The 22,626-nt window shown below is 31.4% G+C and overlaps 4 protein-coding genes and 1 non-coding gene across 5 annotated transcripts; 4 read left to right on the forward strand and 1 right to left on the reverse strand.

Annotated features, from left to right (window-relative positions):
* LOC111276483 (transcription factor MYB41-like) lies at window positions 1-1,717 on the forward strand. Its single transcript, XM_022862225.2, has 3 exons — window positions 1-214; window positions 395-524; window positions 783-1,717. The coding sequence occupies exons 1-3, from the start codon at window positions 82-84 to the stop codon at window positions 1,585-1,587; spliced, it is 1,068 nt and encodes a 355-aa protein (XP_022717960.2). The 5' UTR covers window positions 1-81; the 3' UTR covers window positions 1,588-1,717.
* A 1,882-nt stretch (window positions 1,718-3,599) lies between these two features.
* LOC111275779 (ubiquitin carboxyl-terminal hydrolase 14-like) lies at window positions 3,600-10,195 on the forward strand. The gene is made up of 20 exons (XM_089754759.1): window positions 3,600-3,817; window positions 4,130-4,301; window positions 4,856-4,968; window positions 5,073-5,406; window positions 5,657-5,751; window positions 6,298-6,431; window positions 6,515-6,571; window positions 6,678-6,755; window positions 7,010-7,064; window positions 7,154-7,189; window positions 7,558-7,638; window positions 7,969-8,167; window positions 8,285-8,342; window positions 8,416-8,538; window positions 8,761-8,849; window positions 8,931-9,020; window positions 9,146-9,316; window positions 9,439-9,563; window positions 9,662-9,797; window positions 9,896-10,195. Exons 1-20 carry the CDS (start codon window positions 3,704-3,706, stop codon window positions 10,072-10,074), a joined length of 2,439 nt encoding a protein of 812 aa, XP_089610885.1. The 5' UTR covers window positions 3,600-3,703; the 3' UTR covers window positions 10,075-10,195.
* A 778-nt stretch (window positions 10,196-10,973) lies between these two features.
* On the forward strand, window positions 10,974-12,942 carry LOC111276482 (uncharacterized). Its single transcript, XM_022862224.2, has 2 exons — window positions 10,974-11,411; window positions 12,114-12,942. The coding sequence occupies exons 1-2, from the start codon at window positions 11,112-11,114 to the stop codon at window positions 12,687-12,689; spliced, it is 876 nt and encodes a 291-aa protein (XP_022717959.2). The 5' UTR covers window positions 10,974-11,111; the 3' UTR covers window positions 12,690-12,942.
* Window positions 12,943-17,960: 5,018 nt separating this feature from the next.
* LOC111276663 (protein SPOROCYTELESS-like) lies at window positions 17,961-19,743 on the forward strand. The gene is made up of 3 exons (XM_022862419.2): window positions 17,961-18,622; window positions 19,163-19,366; window positions 19,531-19,743. The coding sequence occupies exons 1-3, from the start codon at window positions 18,074-18,076 to the stop codon at window positions 19,741-19,743; spliced, it is 966 nt and encodes a 321-aa protein (XP_022718154.1). The 5' UTR covers window positions 17,961-18,073.
* Window positions 19,744-22,520: 2,777 nt separating this feature from the next.
* On the reverse strand, window positions 22,521-22,602 carry TRNAS-AGA (transfer RNA serine (anticodon AGA)). Its single transcript has one exon. It is a non-coding gene; the product is annotated as a tRNA-Ser (tRNA).
* Between the last annotated feature and the right edge of the window lie 24 nt (window positions 22,603-22,626).

Consider the following 22,626-nt stretch of genomic DNA (forward strand, 5'->3'; position numbering starts at 1 on the left):
TACTTCCAACTTCAGCTTCTTCTTATCCAAAGAAGGCAAATTTTAGGGTTATTTGTTGTCTTAAAGAGAATACTTTTGGAAATGGGGAAACCTCCTTGTTGTGACAAAAATGGACTGAAAAAAGGTCCATGGACTGCGGAGGAGGATCAAAAATTGATTGATTATATTCGAAAACATGGGCATGGGAGATGGCGTACCCTTCCCAAAAATGCAGGTATTTCAAAACTTTCAAGATTACGTCTCGTGAATGTTTTAATTCAAAACCCGTATACTCTTATACGATAGTTTAATACTTAAATCCTCGAACCAAAAGCTCGAGTTAGTTTTTTTTTTTTTTATGTTAGTATGATTTAGCACTCGATCTCTTTGCATAATCCATGTTTCATTATTGTAGGGTTAAAGAGGTGTGGAAAAAGTTGCCGGCTTCGATGGACGAACTACTTGAGACCTGATATCAAGAGGGGGAAGTTCTCATTGGAAGAAGAGGAAATTATAATACAATTACACAGTGTTTTAGGAAACAAGTAAGTGTATTAATCAACTGATTAATAGTGTTCTTAACCTATTTTCCTTTTGTTTTATATTTTATATTAAGAATAATTAACTTAACTACCTACTAGTTATGGACTAATATAGAGCAAAGTCAATGATGAAAAGGGAAAGCACATCAGACATGCTTTCTTTTTTGTAAGAAACAAAAGACAAACTACTGCAATTTCATCGAACATGTTTGTTTAGTACTGTCTGATTTACTCTTTTTTTCTTTTTTGCTGTAAACTTAGGTGGTCTGCTATTGCTACTCGGTTGCCTGGAAGGACAGATAATGAGATCAAAAACTATTGGAACACTCACATCAAGAAGAAATTATTGAGAATGGGAATTGATCCTGTAACTCATAGTCCTCGTCTTGATCTTCTTGAACTCTCCTCACTTCTGAGCTCATCTCTCTACAATTCTTCTCAGCTTAATCCAACAGGTTTGCTTGGAATTGGATCAATGTTCAACCCAAACTGTCTGAACTTAGCCACAGCCCTTATGTCATCCCAGAACAAGAACCTGGAAATTGGTACTACTCCTGGAAATGTTCAACAAAACCAGACAGGGAATTTCCAATGCCAAAACCAATTTGAATTCTACCAGGGAAATCAGGTTCAGAATCCAATTCAAGCTTGCACCCAAATTTTGCAAGCCAATTTGAACCATTTTTCTACAAACCCCACCAGCCTAACTTGCCAAAATAGTACTCTACCTAACTTGTGGCAAGAATATGACAGAGAGAATATTAATGTCAGTAATTCAAAGGGATTTTTTCCCATGCAAAACTATGGCTACCATGAATTTAATCAATCCAATATCAACTCTTTGGCTGGTCAAAACCAAACTTTTTTTTCTGAAAACATCCCAAATTTGAATACTTTCAGGTCACTTCTATCGACACCTTCTTCTAGCTCAACTCCCTTGAATTCATCGACGACATATGTCAACAACAATGGCAGCAGTACTGAAGATATTGAAAGAGATAGTTACTGCAGCAACATGTTGATGTTTGATGTTCCTAATGGATTAAATGTCAATGGAAGTGTGTAATATTTGAAACAAGTTAATGTTTGAAAAAAAAGGTTAGATTGAAAGTCTTTTTAATTGTTCAGATTTTGACTAGGGGATTGCATTTTGTAACATCTATGTGAATCTGAATTTATATATTATTTTTGTAGAAGATTTTTGTTGAATTAGCATGCTTAATTTCTCTTTTTGTCATTTCGTTGATACAAATTCTCAAGGTTAAGATTGAAGTTATATTGTTCAAATTGACATATATCCAATATTCTTTTCCCATATAAAACAAGTTGAATAAGGAATTGCTGGAGTTTCAATGCAGCATTATTTGCTGTTAGGTGTACATCATTTCATGGGACCCTAAACTATTGCCAATTATGCAAAAACCAAAACAATAATATTAAATGCATACAGCCTATATTAACTTCTTCCTTTGTCTAATGGAAGTGAATTTTTTTTTTTTTACCAAGAACAAGAAGATAAGGACAAGGAATGAAAAAGTACAAGAGGAAGTCAATGTCATTCCAATAGAAAACTTGCATCAAACTTTCTCTAAACCCATTTACATAGAGTTTTTTTTATTTACTAATAATGTAATTTTTTAATTTTAAGAATGAGATGAAATAACTGTTAATGTTTTAATTTTAATTAGTTTTAATTTTTTTTATTTCAAAAAATATGTATTTTTGAAATAAAATTGATATTATAATTTTTTATATAAAAATGTTGTAGCATAATTTTATAAATAAAAGATATATTTCATTTATGATCTCTTTTTATCTCTTATTCACTGCCAGTTATTTGTTTTTCCAACTAACAATTGAGAGAATACTTTTTCCTCACAAACCAGAAAAAATCTTTTTTTTTTTTTTTGGTAGCATTTAGTATGTGGTGATTATTTTAAAAATTAATAACAATCAATATTATCTATTTAATATATGAATTAAAATTTTGATTTCTCTTAAAATTGTAATTATTTTATATTATAAATTTTTATAGTTTCAAATTAATCTTCATTATAATAAATTCAAAAATAATTTGTATTTTTGTATTTTTTTGATATTTGATATATAATATAAAGTCTTTATTTTTTATTATAATTTTAATAGATATATATTGTAATTCAAATATTTTTTTGTATAATTTATACTAAATTAGTTTACTTAATAAATAAACATATTTAGTAATTTAATAATTTTAATTATATTGATTATAAAATAAATAAAATATTCTAAATATAAATCACAAAAAACATGAAAGCAAATACTAAAAAACAATATGATAATTAAGAAATTAAATAAAAAAGTTGTTATTAATAAAAATGAATGGTGCAAAAATATTCAAATTACAACCAACTCGATCATCTTATTTGGTATTTTATATAACTCAAAGTGTATGAGATATAAGATTTAATATGTTATTGTTGTAATATCTTTAAACAATATTTAAATCATTAATTTGTTTAATTATTATAATAAAAATGTTTATTTTCGTACTTTTAAATAAAATAATATTTAATTTTTATTAATATCAAACACTATAATATTTAATTCATATGAATTAATAATTCTTAAATAAATAAAATAATTTTAAATCATAAGTGATAAAATTATTTTTGTAATATAATCACTTTTATTGATTACATTATCATGATAATCTTAAAAATATGCCAACGGTAGCTTATGATAGTGTTAATTTGATAAACCTATTAAATTTCCAACCATTTAACTATGAAATACATATTAAAATAATGTACTCATGAACTTGTAATTTAATTTAATGTCCTTAAAAAAATCTCAAGAAAAATCATACACTATAAATAATTTTTGTTGAGATTTTTGGCTCAAAAACTTTTACAATAGAGATTTAAAATTTTTTATTTTTTAAAAATCAAAAGAAAAAGGAAAAAGAAATGAAAACCCTTTTTTTTTTTTCTTGTCCAAAGAGGTTTGAAGTTGATTCAGATAGGACTTGTTTCAAAAGCACACTCAACTTTTGTTCCTTTCTTTCAATTAAAGAAAAAAAAAAAGCAATCTTTGGGCGCAAAAGAAGAAAAAAAAAAGTCTTTGCATTTGCTTAAGCTTTAGGGCAAAAATCTTGTTCTTTTCCTCTCTTTCACTCTCAAAAAAACCAAACCAAAACAAACATGGAGGGGATAAACCCTTTGGATCTGCTCCGATCCAATCTCTCTCGGGTTCGGATCCCCGAACCCACCAATCGTATCTACAAGCAAGAATGCTGCCTCTCGTTCGATTCTCCGGTACCTTTTTCTTTTCAAGATTTTTTTCGAAATTATCCGTCTGTTTCTGGAGAAATTACTGGATTGCTGGTGACTAGTTTTAACTAAAAACATTAACTTGATAGGCTATGTGTTTTCACTTTATTGTTTGGCTTTCGAGAATGTTTATTGGAAATTTTCGCTATTTTTTAATCGCATTTTTTAGTTTGGCTGCCGACGGAGTTTAGTAACGTTTAATTCTTTTACTAAAGTTTGTCCCTTCTTTTATTAAGCTGTTTAGGTTTTGTTTGTTTAAATTACTAAGAACTCTCAAATGAGGTTAAATTTTTGCAGAGATCAGAAGGAGGATTGTTTGTTGATATGAATACGTTTCTAGCTTTTGGTAAAGACTATGTCGTTTGGAACTATGAGAAGACTGGAAATCCAGTTTATTTGCATATTAAGCAAACGAAAAAGTTGGTACCGGAAGATAGGCCTTTGAAGAAACCCACACTTTTGGCTATTGGTACTTTTACGATATTATTATCCTTCTTTTTATACCGGTTATGGTGTGGTTAATTTGTTGTTGCATTGTTATACATTGTGTTATCCTGTTCTGGTTCTTGTGTGAAGAAGTGACTTTTAAGGAATTGAGAGTAGTGCCTGTTTGTGTTCCACTTAGTTTTTCCTGAAGTAGTCATGTTGGATATCTGACACCTCAAAGTATAGACATTTGGTTTGATGTCCCGGGGCTCAAAATATAATGGAAAACGATGAAAATACCCATGTCAAACTCATATTCATCATAGGTTGAGACCATTTGGCAATGCACTCCCCAGGCCAGTATGTTTTATTTCTTTGATAATGAGTTGGGAGTATAAATGGTGCTTGCAACTGTTAATGAAAAAAGTTGAACTAATTTATCTGTGTGCTAGCATGTTTACAGCTGTTGCATGTTTGATGCCTGTAGGACTCTGCATGTGGAACCCATGCGAGAACTTCAAATTGATAAAAGTTCACAATTTTCTTAGTACCATCTGTTAGGGTGAAAGAGATTAATCTGTGCAATTTGATTTATAGGTATCGATGGTGGATTTGACAACAATGAACCAGAATATGAAGAAACCCACAATATAGTCATTTTGCCTGATTATGTAGCTCTTCCATTTCCATCTGTGGAGTTGCCAGAGAAGGTATTGCTTGTCTCATTTTTTATTTCTTAGAATTTTAATTTAAAAGATCAAATTCCTCATCTTGGACAAGAACCTGGCTTGGTTACTCCATACAAACACTGTAGGTAAGGTTGGCAGTCGATTCTATTTTAATGGCAGAAGGCGCTGAGCGTAAAGAGCAAGTTGCAGCCTGGACGGCTGATAAGAAGCAAATAAGTGCATATGCAATGGATTTACGGCAAATTGGCAGTGTTGTTGTTCCTCCAGCTGGTTGGAAATGTGCTAAGTGCGATAAAACAGAAAATCTCTGGTTAAATCTTACTGATGGAATGATCCTGTGTGGGAGGAGAAATTGGGATGGAACTGGTGGTAACAACCATGCCATTGATCATTACAAGGAGACTGGCTATCCTCTTGCTGTAAAGCTTGGGACCATTACTGCTGATCTGGAAGCAGCAGGTAATGTTTCCTTGTATTTCACTGTCAATTTGTGTTTGTTTCTGGTGTCGTTTTAGTAAGTTCTTATTGATCCATGATTGGTATGAACTATTTCTGCTCTCTGTTATACATGAGAACTCAACCCTACATATTTTTGTTTTAAAACTGTGGTTTTTGGCACTGAAATGCACTTTGATAATTATCTGTCTTTTGAGCATTGGTGGGGACATTTGTCAGAACTTACCATGGGTAACTTATTGTGGCAGCTCAGATGTTTTCTCCTACCCAGAGGATGATAGTGTTTTAGACCCACTTCTAGCACAACATTTGGCATATTTTGGTATTGATTTCTCATCATTGCAAAAGGTTAGCTTTTTCTGTTGATTAATAATTTGCTGCCTACTGCTTGTTTAACTCCTTAAGATGCATGTACGTCATGATAGTGTAGTTGCATATGCAATTTTGTTATGTAATTAATTTCTATTCTACTTTTTTATTTATTATCCATGGCAATTTCATTTTTCTCTTACATTCAGGCAGTTGTCTGGAATCCCTAAGTTTGATGCACAATCCCTTTTCAAAGAATCCCCTTGATGATACTTTGATATATCTAAACCTTTTCATGTAATTATTGCTTTTAGAATGATAACTTTTGCTAAAAACGAACTGTGTTAGCCTTAATGTCTTTAACTTTTGTCGTGGTTGGAGTTTCCATAAATGAATTTTACCTTTTTGACTAGAACTATAATGTGTATAAATTTGATGGGCATTAGCTTCAGTGGTAAAGGAGTGATATGGTTACTTTAGCATGTAAGTTTCAAAGCTTACCAGAAAAAAAGATAAAAAAATATTGTTGTGTTTATAAATGATTTAATATCTAGTTAGAAATTAAAATAATTTCCTTGTTTCCAGACTGAAATGACAACTGCTGAAAGGGAGCTTGACCAGAATACCAACTTTGATTGGAATAGAATTCAAGAAAGCGGACAGGATGTGGAACCAATTTTTGGACCAGGTTATACAGGTCTTGTGAATCTTGGAAACAGGTAATGTTGATTGTGATGCAGGGCTACCAATCACAATTTAGTGTTTTGATGTTTCTGATTACCTAATTTTTTTTTTCATGTAGCTGCTACATGGCAGCAACCATGCAAGTGGTGTTTTCAACACATTTGTTTTGTAGAAGGTAAATTATAATGTTCATACATTTAACTAATTTAGTAAATCCACTTATATTTGGAATTTACTATGCTTATTTTTTTTTGCCTTTTCTACTTTGACTATGCAATCAGATACTATATGAACCAAAGCTTAAAAATGGCTTTTGAGACAGCCCCAGCTGATCCAACTGTAGACCTGAATATGCAGTTGTAAGTTACCATTCTTGTGGTTATTAATTCCTAAATTTCAATATATTATGTGTTTAAATAGTTTCCTTAATGTTGGTAGTAATGATTATTGCTGTATTTCTTGCCAAAGATTACTTGGTGGTCCTTTATGTTAATTGATTTGGTATTTCATTGCCTGTTTTATTCTGCTGTGTATTTGATAAGTAGTATAATATTCATTTCCTCTTGCTACTTCTAATCCAATGATATGTAACCACTTCCTGGTTGTATGGCAGAACAAAACTAGCACATGGTTTGCTCTCTGGTAAATATTCTGTACCAGCATTAGAGGTATAGCAATCATTTCAATCTATTTGCCTTAACACAGTTGGATTTTTTCCTGATTAATGAATTAATCAATTAACTTTTTGGTCATGCAGAAGGATGGAACTGCTGCACCCGCAACAACAGATGCTGTAAGCTTCCCACTAAATATCTATGCTGAGTTTGGTCTGATCTTGGAGATTCTTAGATTATGTCACTTGAGTTTCTAACTATATTGTGATTATATTTGCAACCTGCAAGTTTCTGATTGGCCATAGTTTTAGTAATAAAATTTGTGCTATGCAACTTAGATATGCTTAATCACAAGTGTTTGCATGAAATCTATCGGTGATGTTATTATCTGTTTATAGATTCTATGTTGACTTGAATGAGATGCTTGCAGATAGAATTTGTGTAATCAATATTTCTCATATATCTATCTATATATTTTTATGATCTTGACAGTTGCCTCTTAACTTCGCTTTTCTCTTTTCATTTGTCAACCTTTTGAAAATATTAGAAACAGGAAGGGATCCCCCCTCGCATGTTCAAAGCAGTTATTGCAGCCAGCCATCCTGAGTTTTCTACTATGAGACAACAAGTATGCTGATTTTACTACTTCTACTATGAAATTATCATTTGGTTTCTATCATTAACTTTATTTTTCCACCTTTCCAGTTCACATGAAAATGGTTCTTTTAGTTTCCATAGTTTGACTTGGAGTTCTAGTTTTAGATATAGCAATGTTAGTTTGACTTAGAGTTCTAGTTTTAGATATAGCAATGTAACTAACTGACCATATACAGCATTGCAATCTGGGCTTCTGCATGTTAATTCTAACATTGCACAACATTGGATGAGTCTTGGGGGGCATGAAGTTCTCTCCATGTAGCCATCATTGTCTCATGTGGACACTTGAATTATTCTGTAGGATGCATTGGAATTCTTCCTTCATTTTCTTGACCAAGTTGAACGTTCAAATGCTGTGAAACCTGAAGTGGATCCCTCAAGGAGTTTCAAGTTTGGTGTTGAGGAGCGTATCTTGTGTTCATCTGGAAAGGTTACTTATAATAAAAGGCTTGACTACATTCTTTCTTTGAATATTCCACTGCACGAAGCTACTAATAAAGGTAAGTTTTGATTTTATACATGTATATTTATGCATGTTAGATTGTGTATTTCATTTATATCTATATTCATGTTTTCAAAAAGTTAACTTTCTAATGATTTACTCTTCGTGAATTCAGAAGAGCTGGAAGCTTTTCATAAAATCAAAGCTGAAAAGATTTCAGAAGGGAAGGATGTGTAAGTTCCAGTGGTCTTATATGATACTTTTAGCCTTATGTAGACCTTTTCCTTAGGATGCCTTGTTTTACAGATCCAATGATGAAATTTTACGTCCAAGGGTACCTCTAGAAGCATGCTTAGCAAACTTTGCAGCTCCAGAGGAGATACATGAATTTTATAGCACTGCATTGAAGGCCAAGACGACAGCTATCAAGTAAGATTTGTGTTCTTGCAAAGGGTTGGTTATCCCTTAGTAAATGTGTATTATTTTACAAGGTTCATATAAGCATATAGTTTCCAATAAAAAAAAAAGGAGAATATAGTTTACTGATGGTGTTTTTGTCAAGGTTGTAGACTGGCAGTCCTAGAGTATTCTTTTATTAATATCTTAGTGTGTTCAGAGGCTTATTTTTCTCCTTTGTATTTTACACTACAGGACTGCTGGTTTAACTTCATTCCCTGATTATTTGGTATTGCATATGAGGAAGTTTGTCATGGAGGCAGGCTGGGTGCCTAAAAAGCTTGGTACTTTCATGACTTTGTTACTATGTAGCACATTGCCTGTTTCTTTCAAGTTGATATTCATTATGTATATTGTCCATCCAGATGTCTACATAGATGTTCCTGACATCATAGATATAAGCCATATGCGCAGCAAAGGCCTTCAACCTGGAGAGGAACTCTTGCCAGAGGCTGGTATGTGAATTAATAGATTCCATTAATGGTAATGATAATGTTGATTGAGACGTCGATGATATAAAAGAGGAGAATTATTGATTTTGTAAAATTTTCTCTTGGAACCTGTTATTTGTACTGCATAGCTCCTGAGGGAAGGGCAGAATCAAGCCAGCCTGTGGCCGATGAAGAAATTGTTGCCCAGCTTGTCTCGATGGGGTTTAACCAGCTTTATTGTCAGAAAGCTGCCATAAATACTTTAAATGCCGGTTTAGAAGAGGCAATGAACTGGTTGCTTTCGCACATGGATGATTCAGGTATTCAGAATTTAGCATTATAAGTATAATCTTGAATTTTTCTGCAAGTTATCTGCCTTTTAGAGCTGTGACATAGACACATGATACCATATCAAATGATGCTCATTAATGTATCTTTTCAGATATAGATGCTCCTGTCTCCTATGGGGCACAAGGTGCTGAGGCATCTATTGACCAATCAACAGTCGATACTTTGATTTCATTTGGTTTTCACGAAGAAATTGCTCGAATGGCATTGAAAGCATCGGTAAAGTCTTTACAGCATTTCATTTCTTTTGAGGATTCAGAAAGCAGTTTCCTTATCTGTTGGAAACTCACAATCGTGGGGCATGTACATTTTTACAGGGTGGCGACATTGAAAAAGCAACCGATTGGATATTTAATAATCCCAATGCCTCGGCTTCATCAGATATGGATACTACGAAATCAAGCAACAGCACGCCTACTCCAGTTGACGCAGGATTACCTGACGGAGGAGGGAGTGAGTCTCTCGAGTCTCGGTTATTCTGTTTATTTGTTTCATAGTCATGCATAATGGTCATCTGACCTAAACCCCATTGTAATGTTTTCTTAATGCAGGATATCGGCTTTTTGGAATAGTAAGTCATATTGGAACCTCTACTCAGTGTGGCCACTATGTTGCTCATATTCTCAAAGATGGTAGATGGGTCATTTTCAATGATGATAAGGTCGGGGCTTCTATCAATCCACCCAAGGACATGGGTTACTTATACTTTTTTGAGAGGATTAATAGCTGAAATCAAAGGTTAGGCCTTCTTTAGAAGTGGCTTCAATAACATTGGCACATTCAAAGGTTTGTAATTACGACAAGTCTCGAATTATTAATTGATACCTTGTCTAGCATTGATTGGTTTCCAAGCTTATTCTTAAATCTTAATTAATCAAATAATCAATCCTTGTCGTTTTTTTCTTTTTTAACCCAAATCAAACGTTTCCATTCTTTGAAAGCTGTCTTAAAGAACAATTTAAAGTCATTTTAGGTCATTATTTAACAAGTCCAAGTCAAAGTCAGTCCATTAGGTCAAATAATAAATGAGAGCCGTTGATTTAAATTATTTTTATATAAAAACTTTTTTTTCCTGTTCCCTCATTGGACGGCTGATAACGCGTCTACCGTAAGGTTAACGCCTCGTTACGTTTGAACTATTCTTTATCAAAGGCCAACATAATGAACAATTTTATATATATTTAAAAGGGAAAATGCTAGTACTAAATTACATATTTTTTATTTACATTATGTTTTTTCTTCATTTCTATTTTTCAGCTTCTACACCCATAATTAGGGTTTCATATATATAAATATGTAAATATATATAATTAAAATAATTAGACTTAATAACAAATTTTCTTTTATTTTAATAACAAGTTTGTAATTAAAATAATTATATATAATTAAAAAAATATGAATTATAACAATTAATTATAAATTAATTGATTCTTACTTTCAATGACAAAAATTCAATCTCATATAATCTCAAACATAATATATATATATATTAGGCTTACTGACACATTTTCTTTTATTGTAATAATAACACACTTTAAAAATAACATGTTTGTTCCCCTTCTTAACGGAGTATAAAGAAGGAAAATCGTCAGTCTCTCTCCCATTAAAACCCGACCCCCCATTAAAAACCCATTAAAAAAACCAACTCTTCCCTCGTTTTCTCTGGTCTTCCGAAACTCTCTCGCCAACCAAACATTTTTCTCCTAAATCTTTGCCGTATCCATTAGAAACTAACCCTTTTTTTTTTTTTTGGCTAAAAACCATTGCATGAACTTAAACACCGTTTGTAAAAAAAAGGAAATGAAAAAACTAGCGAGCATTAAGAAGAGAAGTAGTAGTTTTTGCATGTGTTTTGATTCAGTTGTTTTTGAAAACGGTTTGGTGGTTGGAGAAGAAGGAGAGCCGCCGTCGGAGGAGGAAGTTAAACCGGTTCTTTCTCCGATGGCGAACATGATGAGTCCGGACGACAAAGACAATGATGTTATGGGCTCTTGTGGTCGGAAAAACAAACATGGTCGTCGCAGTTTCTCCCGCTATGTCAAAGCCCTCTTCTTTGAAACTTCCCTGGTTAGTTATTTCCTTTTTTTTTTCCCCTTTTCTATGTCATTGTTTTTTTAATTAAGAATAATATATTTTTTCTCTTTTATTTCTTTTTGTTATTTTGATAATCAATACTAAAATAAAAAGATATTTAAACAAATTTTTACTTCAAGCTTATATTACTTAAAAACCATGCATTTAAATTTATTTTAGTCGTTCAGGATTGGCTTAGCTATTGTTATTCTTTATTGAAGTATTAATTAAGTCCAAAACTCTAACTTTCAAACCTTTTTTTTCTTGATTTTCCTTCATATAAACAAAAAATTTTTTTACAGTTATTTGTGATACTATATATATATATATATATATATATATGACAATGGAAATAGATACCGTGTTATGTTGGCTTAAGTGGTATGAAAATTTGTTTTTCTCTTGATTGCTTTGAGTTTGAATTTGTTGAAAAATATTTTTAATAAAAAATTTTACGAAATATGAAATTTCGTGTAAATCTTTTCATGTCTAATCATTTCTGGTTCTTGGAAATTCAACATGTGCTTCACTTATTCCAAAATCATAGTCAAATTTTTTACTTTTCTTTTTTTAAAATAATTTGTTTTTAAGTCGATAATGGTCGAATAGATTTTTAATTGTTTCATTAGTTAATTTTTCAATTAACTTCATGAATATGAAACTGATTATTGGTCTATACTATTTTCCAATTGACAGATGAAGAAAATGCGAAGCAAAAAATTGGGACAAAAGCTCAACCGGAATTACACCAATTTAAAATATTCCAAACCCATATCAAAATCAACAAATGACAGTCCATCAATGAATGAGGATAATCACTCAAAAAGAAGTACTTCTAGTTCTGCATTTTCACCTTGTTTATGTACAACTTCTACGATGAATTCAACATCAACAACAGCAACAACATCAAGGTGTTCATCCTCATCAGTTTCTTCGAATTCAGGGCTTTCATTATCCGAAACTATGGAAAACAATAAGCAAGGAAAGGTTGGAAATGGCAATGGCTTTAATGTTGGTATATGTTTGTTTCTTATTAGCCTATGGGTTTTGGTCATTTGGGGTAAGGTTTGTGCCATTTTTTGTACTTCAACCTGGCTCTTCTTCGCATGTCGATGGAGTAATTTTAAACCTGTTTCATCAGAAATTATTGCAGTTGATCATCATTTTCCTGAGATTGATACAGAGCTTCACAAGAAGAAGGTTATCATGGAAGGATTACTAGAAAGGAATCATACTCAAAAATCGAAATCCTTTCCCCTACTGAAACTATGATACATAAGCCAGAGCAGAAGTATCAGATTCCATTTTTTTTGCTTATAAAATCAGGGATGTCTCCAAAATTTTCCATCCATTTTGCAGTTTTGTCTATCTGAAGAGATTTTTTATTTGTATTGTATACTTATCAGACAAATCAGGCATTGGAGCAATTTTTTCAATATGTTCTTCATATCACAAGAAAATGGCAATTGTACAAATATCTATACAATTTTATAATTTAAGCACAGCTCGATAGCATTATTTACCAGATTCTGGCATGTATTGATGTCTTGGTTTACAAAAGCTGTTAACATTTAGTTGCTTTGATCATAAAAAGAGTTATCAAACAAGTTTTTAAAGCTCTTTGATAACTTCTATCTCTGATTGGACTAACTTGCTCTGATATATGATTGGGGATAAACAATCTATTTTTGGTTATTTACTTGATGGGAATTGAGATTGATAAATATACGGCTAGTAAAAATCCAAAATTTGATGAAAGAAGCCTGGACCTAACTTTACTTTTGATGGATGATTTACAGCAGCCAAAGATATTTTCTTTTTTTTTTTATGAAAAAGATCGTAACCTGAGAATAAAGAAAAAAATTACAAGTGCTAGAATTTAAAATTGAAATATGATGGATAAAAGAAAAAAATTTGGGAGCTTTTTTTTTTTTTTGAGATTTTAGGCCCCCCTTTGTTCTGTTCGTAACCTTATAATTAGGCAAAATCTAACTTATAATAATAAGCTATTATTTTAATCTAATACATAATGTTGTGGAAACAACCCTTTATTTTGCTGGTAGTAAGCATAAAGGAATCTATGCTTATGCAATTGCTATTTAAGGGCTTATTTACAAAAGACTCTCCTTTATAAAAAAAAAATAATTGTAAGAATAAAATTATTAATTCTCTTAAATTTTAATTATATCATAATCTCATTTTTAATCGTAAACATCGAGTTTTCTGATCGAATCGAATTTGGTACGATAATAAATCAACTAAGCTCGGCTCTATTACACCTAGAATTTTTAATTTTGCGAGTAAATAAGTGAAAGGGTGAAAATTGGTTACCATTTTTGTCTTCAGCTTAAGAGAGCAAAAGAAAGAAAAAACAAAACAGTCGGGTAACATATTTCCTTCCAAATTGATTCTTGCAGTGAAACAAAAGCAGGAGCAATTGTTTGTTCCTGATGTCGGGTGATCAGGTTCCACGGTTTGACAATAGAATAGCGATTTCTCTGAGAAAAGCATATGGTAAAAATGCATAAGGAATATGCTTTCTTAGATTAAAAAAAAAAAAAAAAAAAACTACAGAATCTGCTTTGAAATTGAGCCGCAACATCCTCTTTTCATACTACCGAACCCCAAATTCAAGGAATTGACATTAAAGCATTAATACACTAAACTAACAATTAGATGTTAACTTTTGAGCTGATCCAATGCTAATCACAAACCTGTCGCATAATTAAAAATTAATTTTACATCCGAGCATTTAATTCAATGATAAATGTATGATTTTCTATGCTTAAATCTCTCATTTCGCGAAAATAACATGTGAAATATACAAATCAATATAGGAAAGAATAATTGAAATTTCAAATTAGAAGTAAATAATTATACAAAACTAAAAGAAAATGAACAAAATTGCAAAGAAAAAAAGTGGGCAGAAATTTAATATAGCCCAAAAACATGTTACAGACACCACCTACTTTCCATGTCTTTGTTTTACAGTACTGTTTTTTTTTCATATATGCAGTACTACCAAATACAAACACAACTAACAGGTGAAAGTGACAGCCTTTTAAATTTCCCATCCATCAGTTTACACCAAAATGTATATAAATGCTAGAGAAACCCAAATATTTCATCCCCCAGACTTTTTGTCCCTCTTTTGGATGGTTCAGATTAACCCATCCCAATGCTCTGAACCAACCTGTTGAGAGATCCTGTCCCTCCATAAAATCTTAAATAACCAAAGACAAAGGTACTATCTATGTTGGGAAACTAGTAATAAAAAAGTTGGAAAAGGGTAAACATAGAGAGAAAGAAAACAGGCTGAAAGCAAAATCTCAGTTCAGATTGAGATCAGAGTAATTATTGTATATATATTTACCCTTTTTTTTTAAACTTGAAAGAGTAATATGTTTCACAAGTTGCATAAAGCCAGGACCAACAGTTACTCTAACCTTTGGTTCCTTATAGCAATCTTCAAGATGTATACCTTTGGGGATGTAACCAAATGGTTACCTACTCTCTCATTTATCACAAATCTCTTTTGAGATTATTACACAAATTTCATTTTATTTTAAAAGCAATACCTCTAATTTAAAAGTTTCATTAGCAATGATTACGAGAATGATAATAATGATATAGTATTGTAGTATTGTTTATGCGTGATTGATTTTCTACCATGGGACATTGGCATACTAGATCATGATTGTGATCATGATATGTTTCAAAGTGTTTTGGTATATAGAGTCATAGTTTGATTTTGGAAAAGAAGCTGCCAAAAAAAGAGGGAAGAAGAAGTAAAAGAGAAAAGAACCCAAAAATGGAGACCAGGAATCCTTTTACCAAACACCATGATTATATATATATGGATGAAAAAGATATTGAAATCCGAACAACTCCTATCTGTGTTTGACCCTGAGTCGTGATAATGGCAACTTTTTTAATCACATTCCATTAGCAATGACTCTGGTATGCTTTTTCTAAATTATACTTTAAATACATTGTGCATATAGATAACTCTCTTTGTGTATCTGTTTTGAAAGGTTTTTTTGAAAGGTTAACCAATGAAATGTAACTTTTTTCTATCTCATTAAATCTTATTCTTTCGTTCTTGAAATTAAATTTAAAAACATTCTTGTTTTATCTGATTATCTCCAATATATGATGCTTTTGATTATAATAACAAACCTTTTATAATTTGAAAATTATCATATCATTCACTCGTTGTGTTTGGATGGATAGTGTGGTGCAATGAGAACAACTTGGATCAAATTGAATTTGATTTGATTTTTTTTATAATACATAATAATATTATGAATTTTTAAAATTCAATTCGAATCAAAACAAACTTTTTTTTTAAAATCAATCTAATCTAAATTAAAATTTATCAATTTGATACAATTCATCGATTTTTAAATTTTATTTTTTTATATATTATTTAAATAAATTTTTAATATATTTAAATAAATTTTTATATAAAATTTTTATTTTTATTTTATAATAATTTAAGATATATATAAAAATTAATAAAAATATATAATTCAATTTAATTCATTTTTTTCAATTTTTTATATCTTAAATCAAAATTCGATCGAAACTTAATATATACATTTTTTATTTTAATCCAAATCAAATTATAAAAAAATCCTATTCAAATCAAATCAAATATTACTATTTTAAATTGATTTTTAATTTTTTCGATTCTTTTCTCTCTTAGCTCACATTGTGGATAGATTATAAGGCTCTAATGCTAATTAATTAGGGAAAACAATAAATATTGTTTATAGTTTATTAAGTGCTAAAGAGGCAAATCTGTTATATGGTCCCCATTCTCATGCAAAAACGAGTCCCATGGTTAGGGTCCTAGTCTGTAATATATCTATATCAAAAACTACGCCATTAGGTCACTTAAACACATATTGCCCAAATCCCCAATTATTCCATGCAGAGCACAATCTGCTTCCCAAATCCCAAGAATACTTCCATGTCTGCCCAAACCCAGCAAACCCTTTTCTTTGTTTAAACCCCAATACAGATTAAAAAAAATCAAAAAGCAAACCTTTCAGGCTTTCACAGATGTTACCACCACCTTCACACGTGCCAAGTCTCTCCCTCCAACCCCATCAGCCAATAGCCACATCACCAGGTGGGCCCCACTTGCTACGTGTCATTGATAGGGACCACCAACCAATGCCCTTTTTTGGAGATTCTTCTTTACCTACATATAAAATCTTCATCACACTATATATGCGTGGCCTAAGATCCAGAGTACTAGATCAAGGCTTACAAAAGGAAAAAGGAAGGGAGGGAAGGTGGGGCCAATTACTTACGTGGCAGGTCATTATTGGTCAGGATTGTCACTGTCTTGAGGACGGCGGGTCCGTACTATTTCAGATTTTTCTTGCATTGCATGCAATTGTGAAGGGGATGGATTACTGAGATCTTCAACCAGAATCATATCAGAAAAAACACATCTTTGGTTAGTCACGCGGTTTTGATTGGTTTTTCCATTCACTCGTTTTAAGCTTTCTTCTTTTTTATTTTGTTTATTTACCTCTAGCTCAAATCCGAGAAGAAAGGCCTTCATGTGATTGGATGCTAAGAAAATTTTGTTTTGATCATTTTTGCTTTGTAACAAAACTCCAAGAAAATTTTTTGCCATGATTTCAAGTGGTGAAGGAGAATGTCTAACACACACATATATACATGGAATAATAACATTTGATTATAAATGTTACCATTTTTGGATGAATATATAGTTTGAAGATTTGAATATAACACATGGGAAAGCAAAGAGAAATTAACTTGAACATGTTAGGTAAAAATTAATTATTCTTGCATATCAAAAGAAGAAATGCTTTGGAAACAAGAAAGAGATTGATCATTTAGTTCATCACTAAATATAGGAATATATGTATAATATATAACTATAATATGTCATGTGCTTATAGATATTTGTTATTATAAAAAAAAAAAAGTTGTCAATTTTGCTAGATTTTTGGACATTGATTATTGTTCCTACAATCTAACAAATGTAGATAACATCAATTAATATGTAATAAACCCAAGTAAGAGACATGCAATATGATCTAGAGTAAAATTAATTACATAAATAATTAAAACATTAATGACAGATCCTAATCCAATATATTTTGTTAAAACAGCAAGTTGGGCATACCAGAAACTATCACATGGAGTCAGCTTTTTTTGAGGTTTTATTGCCAAATATGAAAGAAGGACCATCTTTGCAAACCTAGCCACAACAAGATAAGATGGTGATTTTGGAAGTGGATAAAACAAGATTGGAGATAACAATTTGAGAATTGATTAAAAAATAAGACACAAAAACAAAGGAAAAGAAAAGTACCAGACAAAACCATGTACCTTTTAGCATTTCACAGGGGTTGTTTTGTTTTGGTCTCTTTTTTTTTTTTTTTTTTTTTTAAATAGTTTTCTCAAAACTTTATTTTGAATAGCATTAAATTAAATTTCTATCTTGTAAAAAAAAAAAAAATGAAAATCCATATCTTTCAAAACCATCTGTCTATAAAATCCTCATTCTTTTGATCACCAAGCAAAAGCCAAAGACAAAAAAAGAACTCTCCTTTGTCTCTCTTTCTCTTTCTGTTTGATTCAAGCCAAAAACATCAGACCCCTTTTTTTTAATGTCTACATCACTTACACTCTTGACTCCGAATACTAATAACACAACAGCAGAAGCCATGGAAGCTAAAGCAAAACCAGCTATGGAGTTTGTGAAGAGTAACAAAGGGAGGAAACCAAATGGGAGAGGTCCATACCAAAAGAAACAGCCACAAAGAGGTATGGGAGTGGCTCAACTTGAACGTTTAAGGAAAATGACTGAAACAAGAACCCCAACAACAACAACCCAGTTTCCTTCTGAACCTATTGGGAATACTAGTAATGTTCCTGTACTTCATGGTGTAGCAAACTATGGTGTTCCCATGATGATGAATGGTGGAGGAAGTGGGGGGTTATGGGGTTGGGGTACTGACACAGCTGGCTTTGTGATGCAAAGGATTGTTGGAATCGGAGGGTTTGGTGGTTTGAATGGTCAGGTTTTGGTTGGATCAGCTCCCGGTAACGTTCAGGTTGGTTGTGGTGGTGCTGGTGTTGCGGAGGCTTCTAAATGGAAATCTTCAACGCCAAAGTTGCAGCATAGTAAACCTGATCGTTGTGACGTTTGCTTTAAGGTCTTGTTCTTTTTTTTTTTTTTTTTTTCTGTTAGTTTTTCTTAACTTGCAAAGTTTTGTGCTTTTGGTTTTTGTTTGTTTAAAGTCTCGTGTTGTTTTGTTTTTGTTAAAAAAAATGTAGGAAATTTGAGTAGGAAAATAATATTTTGAAGATTGAACAAGGTGGTATTGTTGATTCTGAACTTTAGTCTTTAATTTGATTCCGGAGAAAATATGGGAAAAAAGAAAGACATTTGAATCTTATGTAAGCCATAGAAAGTTATGTCTTAAGTTGGATTAAGGGTCTCTTGGCTCCTTCTCTTTGGCTTGCTAAAAAATGTGGTAGCAGTAAAATAAAAGCAACAATTAGGAGTCATTAGTTTTATGTTTCCTGGGATTCCATATAGAAATCACTCAAATAAACCCAAAAGGCTAAACAAGTACAAGTCAGTATTTGTCTCGGCCTCTATTGAGTAATTAATTCTTTTTGTTCTTTCATGTTTCAAGTGATTAACTTATCTATTACTTAATAACTATCTTACTGACTTTTCCATATTGCAGAAGAAGCGTCGCAATGGGGAGAATGCGAAGTTTAATAGAGGGTTCAACCAATTTGGACAAGTTTTGCCCATCAAAAGAGCTGATTTTCTTGGATACAACCTGGGAAACACTCAAAACATCAATGAGGAGATGATCAATGGATTCAGTACTAGAGCTGCAAGCAGTGCTTCTACTTATGCAGGCCAAATGAACAATATCAATGAGGTGACAATCAAATTGTCTCAACACCTTTCTTCTTTTCCCTAAGGAATGGAGAGAATGTATATATAAACTTTGTTTGCTTATGATTATTATATATGTAAAGTACTTCAAATTTGATTGTTGATGTATTCTTCCGTTATTGTTTTAAATGTGGGGGGTTTTTGCAGACTGTGGATGCGGTGGCAATTCACAGGAAGGGAAAGTCAATTGGCACTGGAAGTTTTCTCATGGAGTATGAATTTTTCCCAGGGGAAAGTAGCAGAAGCACTTCTTCCAAGAAATGGGAATTGCCAGCAGAAGCTTCAGTTGCAATGGGAGGTGAAGCTTCTTATGCTGATGCTTCTAATTGTGTTGATTTGTCCCTCAAGCTTTCATATTAGAAGCATACAGGAAATTGTCTGTTTTTGGCTTTGTTGGTTTACTGTTACATTGATTTGGGTGTAATTAATGTGTTTGAAACCAAATCCCAAACACAGCTTTAAAATTTCTCTTTTATTGTTAAACTACTTATATCTCTTACTAAATTACTGCAACATATATTGCGCTTTCTGGGAAATTCTCCTCTCTCTCTCTCTCTGATTTTGTCAGTGGTTTAATTCTCTCAGCTTTAATGATCTTGCCATTATTTCTTATATAATCTATCTTTTCCTAGCGAATCTCTTGTGGCCCTATTTGATGCTGCCTATTCAGGTTTTTTGAAGTTTGCAGATATCCCACATATTTCTTATGATTAAAAACATTTTATCTTGATAGATATCACAACAAGCAGTGAAGTAATTAGGACTAACCAAGTTATAATTAGCAAGCAGGTATTTATGTTAAAGTTCCTTGTGTGGAGATAAACTTGCCGCGCCTGGAACATATGCAAAAGAAAATCATATACATTGGCTAAAAAGAGGGCTGCCATTGCCATGGGAGTTATGTAGAATATTTGTAGACTGGTGTTGTGTTTGCATAGAAGTACACCAAAACTGTTCAAATTTGATCAGTTATGAACCTTTCTTTGTGTTTGAAATTAACTGCAAAATCACTATTCATTTCGCATGACCTGTCATGCATGAGAGGTCTGCATTTTTGTTCTAACAGCTCCATTTCCAAGCTTCATTTTTTTGCACCTGAGATTCTGATATCACTCTCAGATATATTGTACTTCAACTTTGATAAAGAAAAAAAAAAAAACTGGGTTTCCTTGCCTTAAGATTATATACTAGGCAAAGAAAAATAATTTAATTATTAACCTGCAAACAGGCAGGACAGAAATGGCTCAAAGCCCTAGCAACTGTCTCCATCAGTCTTTTTTATATTTATTTTATTTTGGCTGGAAAATTTCATAAAAAAGAGTAGATGGAGTTTCTTTTCTAGAGTGAGTTTACACCTTTTATGTCCTGAAACACAGGAGGGTATGTTTAGCTTTCCGTTTATGGGAGTCAACTAAGTGAACCTGTCAGGGATTGCTTTTAGAAAACAGTAATACAAAGAGTAGAAATAAAAAAAAAATCTCGGTTTACGGGAAAATAAGCCTCTTAAGCAAGAAATCTTTCTTCTGGAGAGTAGAAAGTGGCTTCTACTGATATAACTGATGAGTGCCAAAAAAAAAAAATGCCAAAGGCCTAAATCACAAAAAAAACTCAAGGAGGGAGGTAAATAATTTGACGAATTATTCATAAATATATTCTTTTTTATTTATTTATTAAACTTAATAAATAATATTAAATAATATTTTTATATTTATTTATTAAATGAATCGAATATGAATAAAGATTTATTTAGTTCGTTACATTTATGGATAAATTTATTTTAAATATATTTTAAATTTATTAATTTATTATTCATTTATAATAATAATAATAATAATAATAAATTTATATTTTTATCATTTACTTTAATTTTATTTTATGGTTCATTTATATTCGTTTTAGGTTCTTTTATATTCATCTAGGATTTATTTGTTTAAATTTATTTAATTATATTTAATTTATTATTTAAAACATATTTATTTATATATATTTATAAATATATTCGTTTAATATTTTTAAATGAATTTATTTAATAAAATCGAACCGAACGCAAATTGAATATAAATATTTTGTCATTAAATGAATTAAATTTGAACAAACAAAATCAATTTTTTATCAAATCAAATCAAATTCAAATATTTTTAAAAATAAATGAATAAACCACATACATATATTCATTTATTTATGTTTAATTTATTTTCAATTATAGAAATTCAAATTTTGGTGAACAAGTTAAAGGTGTAGAAAATAAATATGGATGCAGGTGGTGGGAGACTGATGGTCTGGGATTGTCTGATCTGTAGTAGTAAGGCTGAGTGTGGAAGCTTTTTCCCTTGTTTGTCATTCCTTTGGCAGTTTGGCTATAAGTTCGTTTTGATTGGTTGGTCAGTGTCAGTGATCAACGATCATCATGTCTTATTCGTTCCTCAGCTTTTCCTTTCTCTTCCTCTTTATTGTTACTTGAAGCTCAGTGATCAATGATCATCATGTGATCAATGATCATGTTTTCAGTATCGATAGATAAATAAGAATATAATCGATCGAATTCAAATTAATATGATATTAAATTTGAGTTTAAGTTCGATTTAAAATTTAAAATTTAAAATTTAAAATTTAATTCGAATTCAATTGAATTTTATTTTTTTAACTCGAGTGATAAAAATAGAACTACTCAAGTTCATTTGATTAAGTTTAATCAATATGTAAAAATAAGTTCAATTTTTATATTCGATAAAATTTTGATTATTTGTACTTGAACTCGAGCTTAAATTTGAGATATTTTATTAATTAAAATAATAAAAAATATATTTAAATATAAAAAAAAACTTGATTAGACTCACGAACTACTTGAACTAAATATAAAAATATTTGAACTCGACTCGATCAATGGAACTATTCGAATTTAAACTCAATTTGATAATAATTAAACTAAACTCGAATTTTATTTAAATCAAATTCAAATAATTTATGAGTATTAATATATCATTTATACTCTTACTACTCTATATATTAGACCATATAAATTATAGCAAGCCAATGGTGTGAGATTTCTAATCTTAGACAACTAAAGTGAAGAGAAAATAGAAATGGAAATTAAAATAAAAAAAGAAAAGGTCAACTGGCCAGGAAAACGTTGCAACCGTGAACGGCAGGATTCGAACCTGCGCGGGCAGAGCCCACATGATTTCTAGTCATGCCCGATAACCACTCCGGCACGTCCACAAGCTTTGAGGTAAAGAATCAACG

Source organism: Durio zibethinus, chromosome 25 (assembly GCF_047325235.1).
Source record: "Durio zibethinus cultivar Kanyao isolate XHJ-2024 chromosome 25, ASM4732523v1, whole genome shotgun sequence".
NCBI lineage: Eukaryota > Viridiplantae > Streptophyta > Magnoliopsida > Malvales > Malvaceae > Durio > Durio zibethinus.